Raw genomic sequence first — 13,416 nt, forward strand, 5'->3', positions numbered from 1 at the left:
CCTGGCCAGCATGGGGCGCCTGATGGAGGGGAAAGGAACTGGTTAGAATAACGTGTTCCTTCCACGCGCTACGTCCAACCAGTGAAACTCCCCTCTGTCAGGTGTAAAGGAGCAACTTGGACACTCATGTATGAAGGAAGTATGAGTTCAAGTCCGTTGCTCTCCCCAGGTTGGCGGAGGGTGTGTAGAGCCCAGGATCACATTAGATAATTGACACAGGGGTGAAAAATGGGTTACAAAATCGTGGGATAAAAATGATATATATATAATTAAAAAAAAGAAAACAGAAACATGAAACAGTGGGTGCAAAGAAACAGAGAGTTGGTGCTAATGAAATGTTATTCAACAAAGAGAATGCAGATGGCCCCACACAAAAATATCCATCAATCCATCAATCCATAGGTCTTGTACAGAGAAGGTAGGAGGCATGTTTTCCCTTTCATTTTCTGTGTCTATCAGGCCCAGCTCAAGCCAAACACACATCCAGTAGTGCGTGAGGGTTCAGTGCTGGTCACACCAGGCACATATACAGCTATAACTCTCTATGGCATGAGTTCACAGACAGGTTGAGCAAAGAATCACAGGGGGAAACGTCCCTTACTCAACGCTCGCCACACACAAGTCATTAGGTCACCTTTTCCCTCAAGGCTCTCATTTAAAAAAGCATTCACCCGTTCAGGTCCATTTGGTTTGAGTTACAATTGGATGAATTAACACTGAGGATTTTCCTGTATAGGAAAAACACTGATCTATTCTACTGTACATGACTTTAATACTCTATTCATGCCCTAACGCTAGCGGTCCGGGCACCTACAGTAGGGTCCTAATGCAGCCCGACTGGTTCCAGTCCTGTTCATGACGAATGTATGTCACTCCCGGTCTCTCTCCCCTCTTATTCTATCAACAAATCACACATGTGTGAAGTGAGTGGTGCAACGTGTGGGGGTCCCCAGGCCCAGACCCACAGGAACGTGCCCAGGGGGCCGGGCCGGTTCCAGCGTGCCGCCCCGCGTCCGAAACAGTTGAGAAATGAAATAGTTACCGTGTGGTCCCTCTACTGTCACTGTACTGGCACACCCGAAATCATCATATATACAGTTAATACGTATGTGTTTGTGTGTGTGTTAGGTTGCGCACAGGTGGAGAAAAACAACCATGCTGTTTTCGTGCCACCCAGCAAGCCACCCACACACATAGCTCCGTAAGGAGTGGTGGTCAAAAAGACAAAGCCCCAAAAATAGCTTAAAAAAAAAAAATGAAAAAAATTCTATTCAATCAATCAAATCAATGTTCTGGTCTGGAAGTAGTGTGTGTGTGTGTGTGTGTGTGTGTGTGTGTGTGTGTGTGTGTGTGTGTGTGTGTGACTACTTCCAATGTGTGTGTGTGTGTGTGTGTGTGTGTGTGTGTGTGTGTGTGTGTGTGTGTGTGTGTGTGTGTGTGTGTGTGTGTGTGTGTGTGTGTGTGTGTGTGTGTGTGTGTGTGTGTGTGTGTGTGTGCATGTGTGTGTGTGTGTGTGTGTGTGTGTGTGTGTGTGTGTGACGTGTGCGTGCATCTTATTCATGGCAAGAATTCAGCTCAGTTTAGCACATAATGAAAACGTGAATAGCCCAGAGCCTCTCTCTCCCTGTGTGGGGGAGAAAGCTGGCTGGGAGCGGACTGTAGCTCTCCAAATCTAAACAGAGATGGGAGAGAGTCAGCTAGGTTAAAATTCTGCACTCTTTCTCACAGTCCCTGGAGCACCGCTGGCCCATAACTCCAACAGGTCACCTAAACAGGTCTTCTCGTGGATGGTATACACCCAAACTGTATGCATGAACACAAATAACACAAATAAATGATCCTTCTTTCACTCTCACTCTAGTCTAGTCCTCTCTCTCAATCTCTCCAGATAGATACGAGCATGCGCACACGCACACACGCAAACAAACATGTTTCCGTGAAATAGGTAATGTCATGTTTCTCTGATGATGATGGATGGTGGTCTCACTTCTTACATATATGGGCGGTGCTCTAAGTGTGACCCACCCCCACCGCACCCCCGCACACCTCCCCCCCCCCCCCCCCCCCCCCACACACACACACACATCATAAAACACAGTGATACCTTCCCCCTTTCACAAACACGCACCTCAAGGGGACTACACAATACTACACCTCATTTAGCCCCAACACTGTTCTCTCCAGAGACCATTATTCAAAAGGCTGATGGATATCAAAAACAAAAAATCTGTTTTAATGGTTAATTCCTTTTTACAATCATTCGCCAATAAGATTTTTAAAACCCCAGTTGGAGTAATATCCACCTCGAGATCATAATCCTGTTCACTACAAAGTGACAGCATTGGGTTACCACAGGCCTTAGGCGCGCGCACACACACACACACACACACACACACACACACACACACACACACAGCAAAATCCATTAAAAACATAATTCAGCTAAAAAAATCGAATCTGCAAAAAAATGACACATGCCCTCCACAGCAGCGGCCATGGTTGGATTCCCAGCTGTGGTCCCTCCGGCTTAGCCGGGCACGCTGTGCACGTTATGCTGAAACTCCTCGCTGTCAGATGAAAAAGAAGCAACTGGTGACTCCATGTATATCAGAGGAGGTGGGTGGTTATCTAACAGTCGGGGTAAGCAGCAGCAACCTGGACTGCAAGTCACAGGCGGAATTGGCAGCAACTAAACTGTCCCAAAAGTGGATCAGGAAAACACAGAAACTAGCTGACAAACTGACGAGAAACAAGACTTTGACTTACATGCTACTTCTAGGGAGGCATTCCGGCTTACGGCCTCCCCCAGGTAGTTGCGGGCCACACACACGTAGCTGCCGTCGTCGGGTTTGCTGCGTCGTCCGTGGACGATGCGCAGGAAGAAGAGGGAGCCGCTGGGCAGCAGCATGCGGTGAGAGCGCGGGTTGTCCCGGTCCGTCTCCACGCGCTCCCCGTCTTTGTACCACTCCACCGTGGGGGGAGGACGGCCCTCCGCCTTACAGTTGAGGGTGGCCGGCTCCCCTTTGGACACGATGAGGTCAGAGGGGTGTTCCACGATGCGGGGAGGGGAGTCCTCCTGGCGAAGACGAGACCCTGAGATGGAAGAACGGATATGGTTTCAGAGAGACCTGCAGATCCAGACACCCATAATGTCCTCCAAAGTGATAATCCCACAAAGATATCAACTACGAAAACAACTCTAAAGCTGCATGGAATTATTGATCAACAGCAGATCTAGAAATTAATCTCATCTCTGACTGCAACAGTATTGTCGCTGTATATAGCCTACTGTACAGTACATACACATTATACTGTATTACAGTCCACTGTACAGTAATGTATGTACACAGTAAAACCCCTATGACATCAGTTATGAAAAACAATGTAGATTATCTCACACATATCACTAAGATGAGAGCCCAACATGACTGTTCTGTGTATATGACAAATGTGATACACAGGCTTTTATATTAGACCCAGAGAGTCATCACATTTCATTCGTTTTTTCTCATTCGTTTCATTAGCACATTGAATCAGGAGTTGAGTTGATATCAAATATAATGTCTCAGTGGGTTATTGCTATACTGCATTTTCAGTAAATTTTTAATGTGTATTTGTCTCCACTTCCTCTGAGATCTCTCTCTCTAAATGTATACATGCATTTTGCCGTGAGCACCGGTGTCCTCAAGACAGTAAGACCCACAGCAGCTCACATTGGGAAACACATGCTTGATGCCATTACCCACTTCCACCCTCCACTGCCTCCAACCTCTTCAGTCTAATCTAGAACCTTATCCATCAGCATCTCTTATAATTCATTCATTGCATTACTCCCAGGCTGACAAATGGAATATAACAACACTCTTACGTATTTCTGTGCAAGGGAATTACATAAACACATCATGGGCTGTAATATTGATTACTATGGCCCGTTAATTATTTCTGCAATACCACATGAAAAGTGTTTGAGTATGTTACTGCCCTGTATTTGCTTCCCCCCCCCCCCCCCTGGTGATGAATGCAACCACGAATATGAAGCCAATGCTGTTAAGTGTAAAAATGATGTAAATAAACTTTATTCACATCATTTTACACTTAACAGCTTTATTTAATAAAGACAAAATAAGGTCATTAAAACAAAATGTCAACCCCTATGGACATATTTGTATGAGGACGTGAGCGTCCACTTCCTCATAGTCGATTTCCATTCCTGCCTAGAGTTAATTTAATTAAATGAAACTAAACTTGTGATCAAACAGTCATCAACAACCTTTTTTTGCCTTGAGGAAAAAACGATTATGGTCAATTTCATTAACTGAAATGGCAATTTTTCACAACATTCAACAGTAAAATATTCAGTGTTCATTTATCCATTTGTAACTGAGAGTGTACAAATGTATCAGAGTTAAATTAACACTATATTCCTTGATTCTCCAACCTTTCTCACACAAGACACCATTGGCTGGTACAGAGACTTGATTATGAAACAAACTGTTTGGAAACATAATGGCCTGAAAGTTGGCAAGGTTTTCATCCAGAAATCCTGAAATCAGGTATGCTGCATAACAGCCCAGCGCTTCCATTTCTAGACCCACAGAGCGGGACACTATTATATTGAAAATGTGATATTTATACAGTTTTATGCCCCCGACAATCCAAGCAGTCCAATTAGTATTTGTGCACATGCGTAGAACTCTGAATGCTAGACACTGGAGAATGAGTTTCTGAATCTGAGACGTTTGCAATAACTACATCTTGGAACTGCTCACCTGCAGATATGAAAGAAAACTGACGTTTTGCACTTGAACAGGACTTTCTTATTCAGACCTTTATCATAGGAAATTAGGAATAAATACATAGATAACTCCCTGGGCCTATCATCACCCCAAACCACAGTGAAACGTTACTGATTTAAATGGGCTTGATTACACTATAGCAACCGTTCCTAAACATTTTTGGCCGTGCACCCCATGTTTGTTGTTTTTTTGTTGTTTTTTTTTTTTGGGGGGGGGGGGGGGGGGTGGACGCAAGCCCCTCCTATATACAGCTTTAATGTTTGTGTTGTCCGAACAAATATTAAAAATGCCATTGACAATGAACGGAGAAATTACGTCATATGTGTCTGAGCTAATCAGCATATGTATGTCGGTGGGAACCCTTAGCGGACCACCGTTCTTGATGATGATGTACGATGATTACAGCGCCCCTCACTTCACACAGGTGTGATTGTTTTCTTCTTAACTGCACAAAATAAATGCAGTTTGGAAATCACTCACCCATCGTAATTGATAAAGTACCTCTATGCAGCCACTATGCCAAATGCCAGTCTGTCTCATTTGTTCTCTAACTGCTTATAGTCACTCATTCCCCACTGTTTAATGGGCTTAATGGAGGACTACCTGTGTATATACCCTACCAAAAACAATTTACTAGGCGGACTATATTCTGTGGCTATAAGAAACCATCATCTAATATAATAATATACTCAAGTTTGAATGGGATATTAACAGACATAATCGACCAATAACTATTTGTACTGTATTGTTTCAAAAAGAGGTGTGCCACATGACCTTTAAGGAAATAACTAATCTGAACAATATCGGAGGAGACTTATCAGCTAAAAAACGATAAAAGCAACTAAGATAAATGTCTGAAAAGCTCATAGGTTTGCCAAGAAGATTGCCATCCATAAAAAACAGACATTGATGTCCGTCCAGAACTTGAAAACAAACTCACAACAACAAAATGTTATTTTTAAACTGTAAACTCATTTTTAGCTAAGTGAGTTGACAATAAAATAAAACTTCTCTCTAGATTGACAATATTCATTGCAATTAGCGATAACTTCTCTCCAACGTACAGCAATACACCATACCCACCCTGAGAGGTATGTGCCTGGGAGTAAAAATGTCATTGGTACAGTAGACTTGACAGAAATTGAGCAGCAGTCAAGTACAGTGAAAATGAAACTACATGAAAACAGTACCTCCTACGCTCTGACTGTCACATCAATTTAGGCTTATATCATCCCAGTTCCATACTTGAGCAATTTAACTGGCAGCTTTCAGGCCAAGTTCATCATTCCATCATTAATAATTGGCTCTTTGTTGGCCAATTAAGAATGACTAAAGAAATATATACTATATACAGTGTGCATAATGGAACATTAACATTACTGTGCTTAGATTTAAAGCTATTAAGTCTATCCATATATAACTGTCACATTTCCTATTAATATGCATGAGATTGGTTTCTAGACTGACAGTCCTCCTCAAACAATAACTTAAATCCTTCCAGTCAGGCGGGTGTCCAATATTTTGAATTTACACAACTTCTGGAATGCCTCCATTAAGCAGGTGTCCATCATTATAATGAGTGGAGCTGGTACTGCCTGCCTATGGGCACATAACATACTATAGTGAGAACCTACTGTATGCTTCAAATTTATTTAAATAGATCCCATTACCAAATGACATATTGTTAAAGAAAGAAAAAGAAGAAGAAAAAGGGAGGGAAAAATCATGAAGAACATTATCCTCCTGAGTAAATTTGAATTCAAACATAAAGCATGAAAATATTCTGGGACTCAAATAATTATGCTGCGTGTACCTCAAGCTTACCTTGAGGAAGACAACACTATTATTTGTGGGCCGGTGGACCCTCTTATTTATTTGTTAGCACCCGTTCCTTTTGACATGCAAGCTGCATGCTCGTCTAAGCTAATGTCAACACAGAAAAGTCTACCATGTTCTTGCAGGTACAGGGGCAATAAAGTAAGGATTTGACCGACACTAGTAATCGATCTTTTTCATCTCAATAGCACTGAGCCCACCGTATTTGCTTTATATCAGTGGAGAAAAGTCCAGGGACAAAGAAAGGGTGGAGTCACAGCAATCACAGTTGATGACTTAAGATGATGTGGGGGGGGGGGGGGTAAAGAAAATCACCAGAAGACTATTGCTATGTCCAGACTAGGACATATTCTGCATTACCCGGGCAAGTGAGTGCTGCAGGTGTCATTTTTGAGGTGTCAGTTTGATTTTGCATTGTAACTGTTCCTTCAGCTATGATAGTGTAGTCGTGCATACAAATGAAAACCTTGGCTTGGAAAGGAGTGTGATTTAGAGCACTAGCAAGACGCTAAATACTCTCCTCCTCATACTTGTAGATGCTGTGTGGAGTTACATTTGCAGGCCCATCGACCAGAGCCAACTGTATCCATCTACTGACTCTCAGAGGACATGTTCTTCACTTTGTTTAGACATGGACAACATTGCCTTAGCAAGACAATAAAACAGGGGATGTCTTCACAATGCAGCTAGAATGTATAGTAGGTGCATTTACACATATACTGTAAGGGTGGATACTGTACTGTATATGTGTAACCTGCTGACAGTGCTTTCTACCGCTGTCAAGTTTCACTGGATACATAAGCATATTGTCCATGGATCATTAGAGCTTTTAGATATAGGACATAAGGTCTACCATCTGCCTCTGTCAGCAACTTCATGAGCTAGTATAGCTACAGAGACAACAATTATAACCGACTAGCAGACGTCCAGACATATAGTGACACCCCCCCACCTCCCCAACACACACACGCACGCACACGCACACGCACACACACACACACACACACACACACACACACACACACTCTCTCTCTCTCTCTCTCTCTCTCTCTCTCTCTCTCACGTTCCCCCCCCCAGTCCTTGTGTTAGAAAAAAAAGTTAATGTGACTATGTCAAGTTGTCAACCATTAATATCGTTCAACAGGCTAGGCAAGTGAAAACGTGCTGCAAAACAATAGGCGCTAGCTGATGAAATGATGGGGAACTTATACAGTGGTACAGTAGTCAATATAGGTTTGTTAGGCTTCAGTCAGTTAGGAGGAACATATTGAATGAATGCACAACCAGAAAGAACAGTCTACTCTATCTCAATGTGACTTCGAATCGAATTGACCAGCTATATGCATGGATATAGTCCGGTGCACAATTAGCCACGCTTTTGCACCAAACAAAACACAAGAATTGATGAAAAACACATTCAGAATTATTTGGTTATAGCCTAGCCTATACCCACCGTTTTGGCGCACTTGACGCACGCGGCACGTCGCTGCATGCAGCCGCACTGAGCTGAGGTGGCACGAGTAATTGCTTTAAATAAGCTTTTTAGATCAATGAGTTTAAGTGTTATTTGCCTTAATGAGAATTTTGAGAAACAATATTGTCCATAAGTAATTTTAATCACGGGCATTTTGGAAACTTACCGTTGGTTTGGGTATACAGCAGTCCACAGAGAAACACGAACCGTAGGGGACCCATACTGGCATATTGGCCCCGAAAGCTTATCGGCACATGAACTCCTCTTTTCCCCCAAAAAAGCAACCTCCCTTCGAATTGCGCGACTATAAGCGACTTGTATGGTTTCAAGACAAGTTAATGCACACGAAAACAACTGGACTGCATCAACGCGCCGAGCGAGACCATTCGCTACACATGTCCGTCCATTGAGCGTATCCAAGAGCGCGCCAGTGGAGCAGTACGTGCGATCGTCGAACACGTTGGGATTGTTCTGCACTGTCTGCAGTCGCTAATTGTAACAATTACCGCCGAGTTTCATCAAATATTCCAGTTACTACTGCTATGCCACACCGACCTGGCCGTCTTCTCATTTTGTTCACCGCGTCCGACTGCAAGGAAACGCATCCATCCTGATGCGGGACAAGTTGCGAGCCGAAGGTGCAAGGATTCAATCAGAGGTGATAGCTGCAGCTGCACAGTGTAGCGCAGCCCCTCCTCTTTATTCCACTGCCCCGGGAGAACAATATATCACATATCACTCATTCGGGTACCACACTAATTCCGCATAACCGTATAATAATGATCGATTGCGTGAGTAGAGAGGCTATTTATTTTCTTTCGTATCCCAAGTTAATAGAAAGAACATAGGCTATAATTTGCCTGAAAGCCTATCATTTCAACATCTGTTGGAATGAAACTCATTGTGTTGTTGACAGTTTTGTTGTAGCGTCCAGTAGGCTACAGGCTGCATTAGAATGCCATCATCATTTTTTTTTAATCCATCACATTGAATGATGTGGTGACTGCAGGTGACAGCAGAAATCTCAAAACTGTAACCACATCACCCAATGTGATGGATGAAGCTTTGCTTTAAGTTTCTCCAACATAGTTGATGATGATGGTGCTCGTATGATGACGACTAATGTTATTAAAATGATGACCTCGATGCACCCAGATTTAAAAAATCAATGCACTTATGCGAGGGAGGCATGCGGCCATTTAATATAATTGACATTTGTACTTTATCTTTTTGTTTTTCCACATAATTGAAAATCAGGTAATGTTTGTCATGCATGCTGGTGCTTTTACAGATGTGTGTCTCTCCACCTCCACTATACTTCTGAGTGCACTTTCCTCACAGGAAAAGATTGGAGTAGATAAATATTGGATTAGTTCTGTTCTCAATAACAAGGTTGCTCTTAATGGGGAAATGTCCCTGTTACACATGAGGCGGTTACTCTCTCTCTCTATGTATATATATCAGCTGTGTTACATTCTGCATTAGACATTGCTGGCAATGTTATGGTTCTCTCTCTCTCTCACACACACACACACACACACACACGCACATGTGAGAGAGAGATAGCATGATTGGAAGTGAGAGTGATAATGTAGGACTTTCTAACATACATTTTCAGTTTATTTAATATTTAAATCAGAGCCAGAATAACAAATGTAATATTAGCCTATATGAGTAGTAGGCCCACAAGAAAACAAACATTCCATAGATTGCACAGTAACAAAACTCAGGTTTTGCATACATGTGCTAATTTTATTTCTGAAATGAGCTCTTTGAATTGAAAGCTGTACAGCCGTGAAGAAATTACACTTCATTTCTGCTCATTGCCTGCAGGGTGCTTAGGCTGCCCACTCGTCAATACGGGTCAATATTGTCAATAGCATTATAAATGCAGTGCGTTGCCATGAGATGAGAATGAGATGGGCTTGTATCAGGCACTATTGATTCAGGGAGTGAAATTAAACCATTTTTGGCCTGACATCCAGAGGAGTAGATCGAATGATAATTGTGGATGATGACTACATCCAAACTGCATTACAGAGGTGCAAAATGAACAAAATCACTTAACTTGCGTGGATCTATCTCACTCATCAAAGGAGGACAGTTTCCCTGCTCTTATCGTATAGCACCACAATGCCATTGTGTTATCAAGCCATTGTACAGTATGCCTTCAATATACAGTAACTCTGGACAAGGCCACTAGCATATTCATCCATAAGAGGAACCTTTCTGCATTTAGTGAACAGAATGATTAATTTCCTTTACTGATGATGATGATGATGATGATGATGATGATGATGATGATGATGATGATGATGATGATGACGACGATGACAATTATTATTATTACTACTACTACTACTGTGTCCGGCTGCATATTTGGTATGTAGGCATGTCCTCGGTGGTCCCTAATTGGCTGTTGTATGTATGTATGTATGTATGTACTGTATGTGACTCAATACATGTTGGGAGATATGACATACCCAAAGTATGTGCAGCATTTGGGTTGTGTGGTGTGTACATGCATTGCATTTGTATTCAGTATTTAAGTCCAACGTCATTTTGTAGTGCTACGTTACGTCCGGGTCCAAGTGGCACCAGCTCCCGTCCGCATCTCATTGTAAATAGAATATCTAAACACATGCATCTTTTTACAGTGACGTTATTTTTCAGAAAGGAAGCCATTGAGGGTTAAAATGGGTCTTAATGCTTCCAACTTGAGTAGAATTATTAATGTTTTGTACAAGTGTCCATGACAAAGAAAATATATGATGTGGAGACAATAAAGACTATTATTATCATTATTATTGAAGGTGGTAACAGTCCATTTGCTCAGTACAATATTCCGGGCATATTTAGAATGTGTGCAGGCTTTAGTATGTTGAATCTAGTTTGCAATTAATGAGGATTTAGTTGACACAATGAAATAAAATGTTGATAGTATCTAGTGTGGGGCAGACGGCCTGTCACTGCCAGATTTGGGAGAGCAGCAGCTTTGTTGTTGCGAGGAAAGAGACTTTCGTAGTTGTTTTCGTCTCAGATTTAGTCAGACGAAGCGTCACAGTATAACTCTATGGGGACACAAAAGCGACACAAAAGTAGGACCCGGAAGTATCTCTGGAGGGGGCGCTCACGTCACGGTTAAAATACTGAACATCCCAAATTCCTACCTCTCTCCCCTCTCTTTCTGCCACTTATATATAACGGGTGACCCCTGTGGCACATCCGTTATACAATCACAGCGCAGAATGGCACACCTTCCAGCCAATCACAGCGCACAATGTGCGGACAATTCCGTCCTCAAATTTCACCCTCAAATTTTGAGCATGGAATATTTTGAGGACATTCAATTATTATTGTGAGTTGTGACCATAGGTCACAGATTACTATGAGAGCCTGCAAAACCTGTCCGTCAGTCAGTCACGCCTCCATTTATGGTTGTCAGTCCATTACGCCTTGTGACATCACGCGCCTCCATATATGGTTGTCAGTCCATTATGCCTCGTGACATCACGCCTCGTGACACGTCAGACCACCATATATGGCCGTCAGTCCATCACGCCCATATATGTCCGTCTCCATATATGAAGATGATGACACTGACCTCATACCTGTCCATTCAATCTCTAAACGCCCCAAAGTTATTAGTGCAGCTGCCCCCGGCAGCCGGTGAAAACTAGAGTTCTCAACAGGCCCGAAAATTAAGGCCCGGCCCTACCTGGGCCCTCATCAAACCCTGTATACTCAAGACACTGCGCCCCCGCTGCCACCCTTAGATCTCCATATATGGAGCTGACCTGTTCTGACATTCCATGTGTTGATCTGACCTCATCAAACCCTGTACACTGAAGACACGCTCCATATATGGCCAGTACATAATTCATTATGTTGATCTGACCCCCCATGCCAAAGCGCCAGCGCTTGCCCAGCAATCTGCCGTCGCACAGGTGGATACAGTACGTGCACGGCTTCTCGCCCTCAGGGCGTCTTACTTGAAATAAATATATTAAGAAGATTATTGTGTGTGGGCCGCAATAATCATGTGTAGCCCGGTAGCCCTAGGCTACTAGGCTGTGACATCATGTGGGTTAATACTCGAGCCCACACTGTTTCTTCAGGAACAGTATTTTTGAGTGCATGGCTTTCCAAAATTACATCATAGCTGGCCAGCTGAGTCTATGGACATTTAATGTTTGTCGAGAGCCTAACTATATAATTTCCCATCCCAGCAAAAGTCTGTTGAATTTAATATTTGTTTAGGGTCAATTTGTGATGTAATTCGTGCCAGCCAAGTCTATGGACTTTAATGTTTGTTTAGGGTAATGACAACGTAAGACATCTGGCACATATAAATACTGCTGCATGCTCCCCTCACTTCACAGTCACACACGTGTGAATTTTATTATATTATCTTCACTGACCAAAAACAACTTTATATGCCTATTTTATACAACCCCTGTCTGTCAGATATGTTAAACTGAAGGCCTGTCATGAATTTAGGCCTAGATGGCATTGTGAATTCATTCTGGCCTGCCTTATTGCAGTTGTGGTCAGCAGAAATACAAATCCCTGTTGCCACATAATGCGCTCTACCAAATGCACACAGCTGTCGATCCACTTGGCACAAGGCATACACCATTGTGTGGCAAGTTTGAAAAATAAAAATCACATTGCATTTTAAATGCAGTGTTCTCTTTGCACAACATTTCTCATGTCTCAATTAACTATGCAGACCCTACAGCTAAATACAACCATTCTTTTCCATGTTTAGGCTTGTGAAACAGGGTATTTGTTAGTTAGATGAGACCTTTTCAATACACAGTAAATAAAGGCCACGTATACCCACTGGGGTATGTCTAGGCCTGTCCAGCATGCTATACATGAATTACCAAAATAACTCAGTTTGAATCATTGCAATTTTGTAATGTCATACAGCAAAGTTGGGAGCCTGCCCTACAGTATTTCAAAGGAAGGTCACATTCTTTTTAAACAATTTTGTTATCAAATAGCAACATAATTTCTGAGACTGAGTTTGAAACTGCTACTCATTATACTGAGTAGATTTGATGTCATGTAATGTAGACATCCTCTCTCTCGCTCAAGGCATACATTGTTCTGATGCAACTCAATGGTCCTTGTAATCAAGTGTGTGTGTGTGTGTGTGTGTGTGTGTGTGTGTGTGTGAGTGAGTGAGTGAGTGAGTGAGTGAGTGAGTGAGTGAGTGAGTGAGTGAGTGAGTGAGTGAGTGAGTGAGTGAGTGAGTGAGTGAGTGAGTGAGTGAGTGAGTGAGTGAGTGAGTGAGAGAGAGAG

At 42.6% G+C, this 13,416-nt stretch overlaps 1 protein-coding gene across 1 annotated transcript in view; it reads right to left on the bottom strand.

The window, feature by feature from the left end:
* LOC310853242 (roundabout homolog 2-like) overlaps positions 1-8,342 on the bottom strand; it is a gene marked incomplete at its 3' end in the record, with an annotated part of 119,190 nt that extends 110,848 nt beyond the window's left edge. Inside the window, exons 1-2 of the mRNA XM_083757502.1 lie at positions 8,273-8,342; positions 2,767-3,093 (exon numbers count right to left, since the gene is read on the bottom strand). Coding sequence (XP_083613628.1) covers positions 2,767-3,093; positions 8,273-8,327 — 382 coding nt within the window. The 5' untranslated portion in view covers positions 8,328-8,342. The remainder of the gene's footprint in view (positions 1-2,766; positions 3,094-8,272) is intronic.
* Positions 8,343-13,416: the final 5,074 nt, after the last annotated feature.

Source organism: Protomyctophum parallelum (genome assembly GCF_964188405.1).
Source record: "Protomyctophum parallelum genome assembly, chromosome: 1".
Lineage (NCBI taxonomy): Eukaryota > Metazoa > Chordata > Actinopteri > Myctophiformes > Myctophidae > Protomyctophum > Protomyctophum parallelum.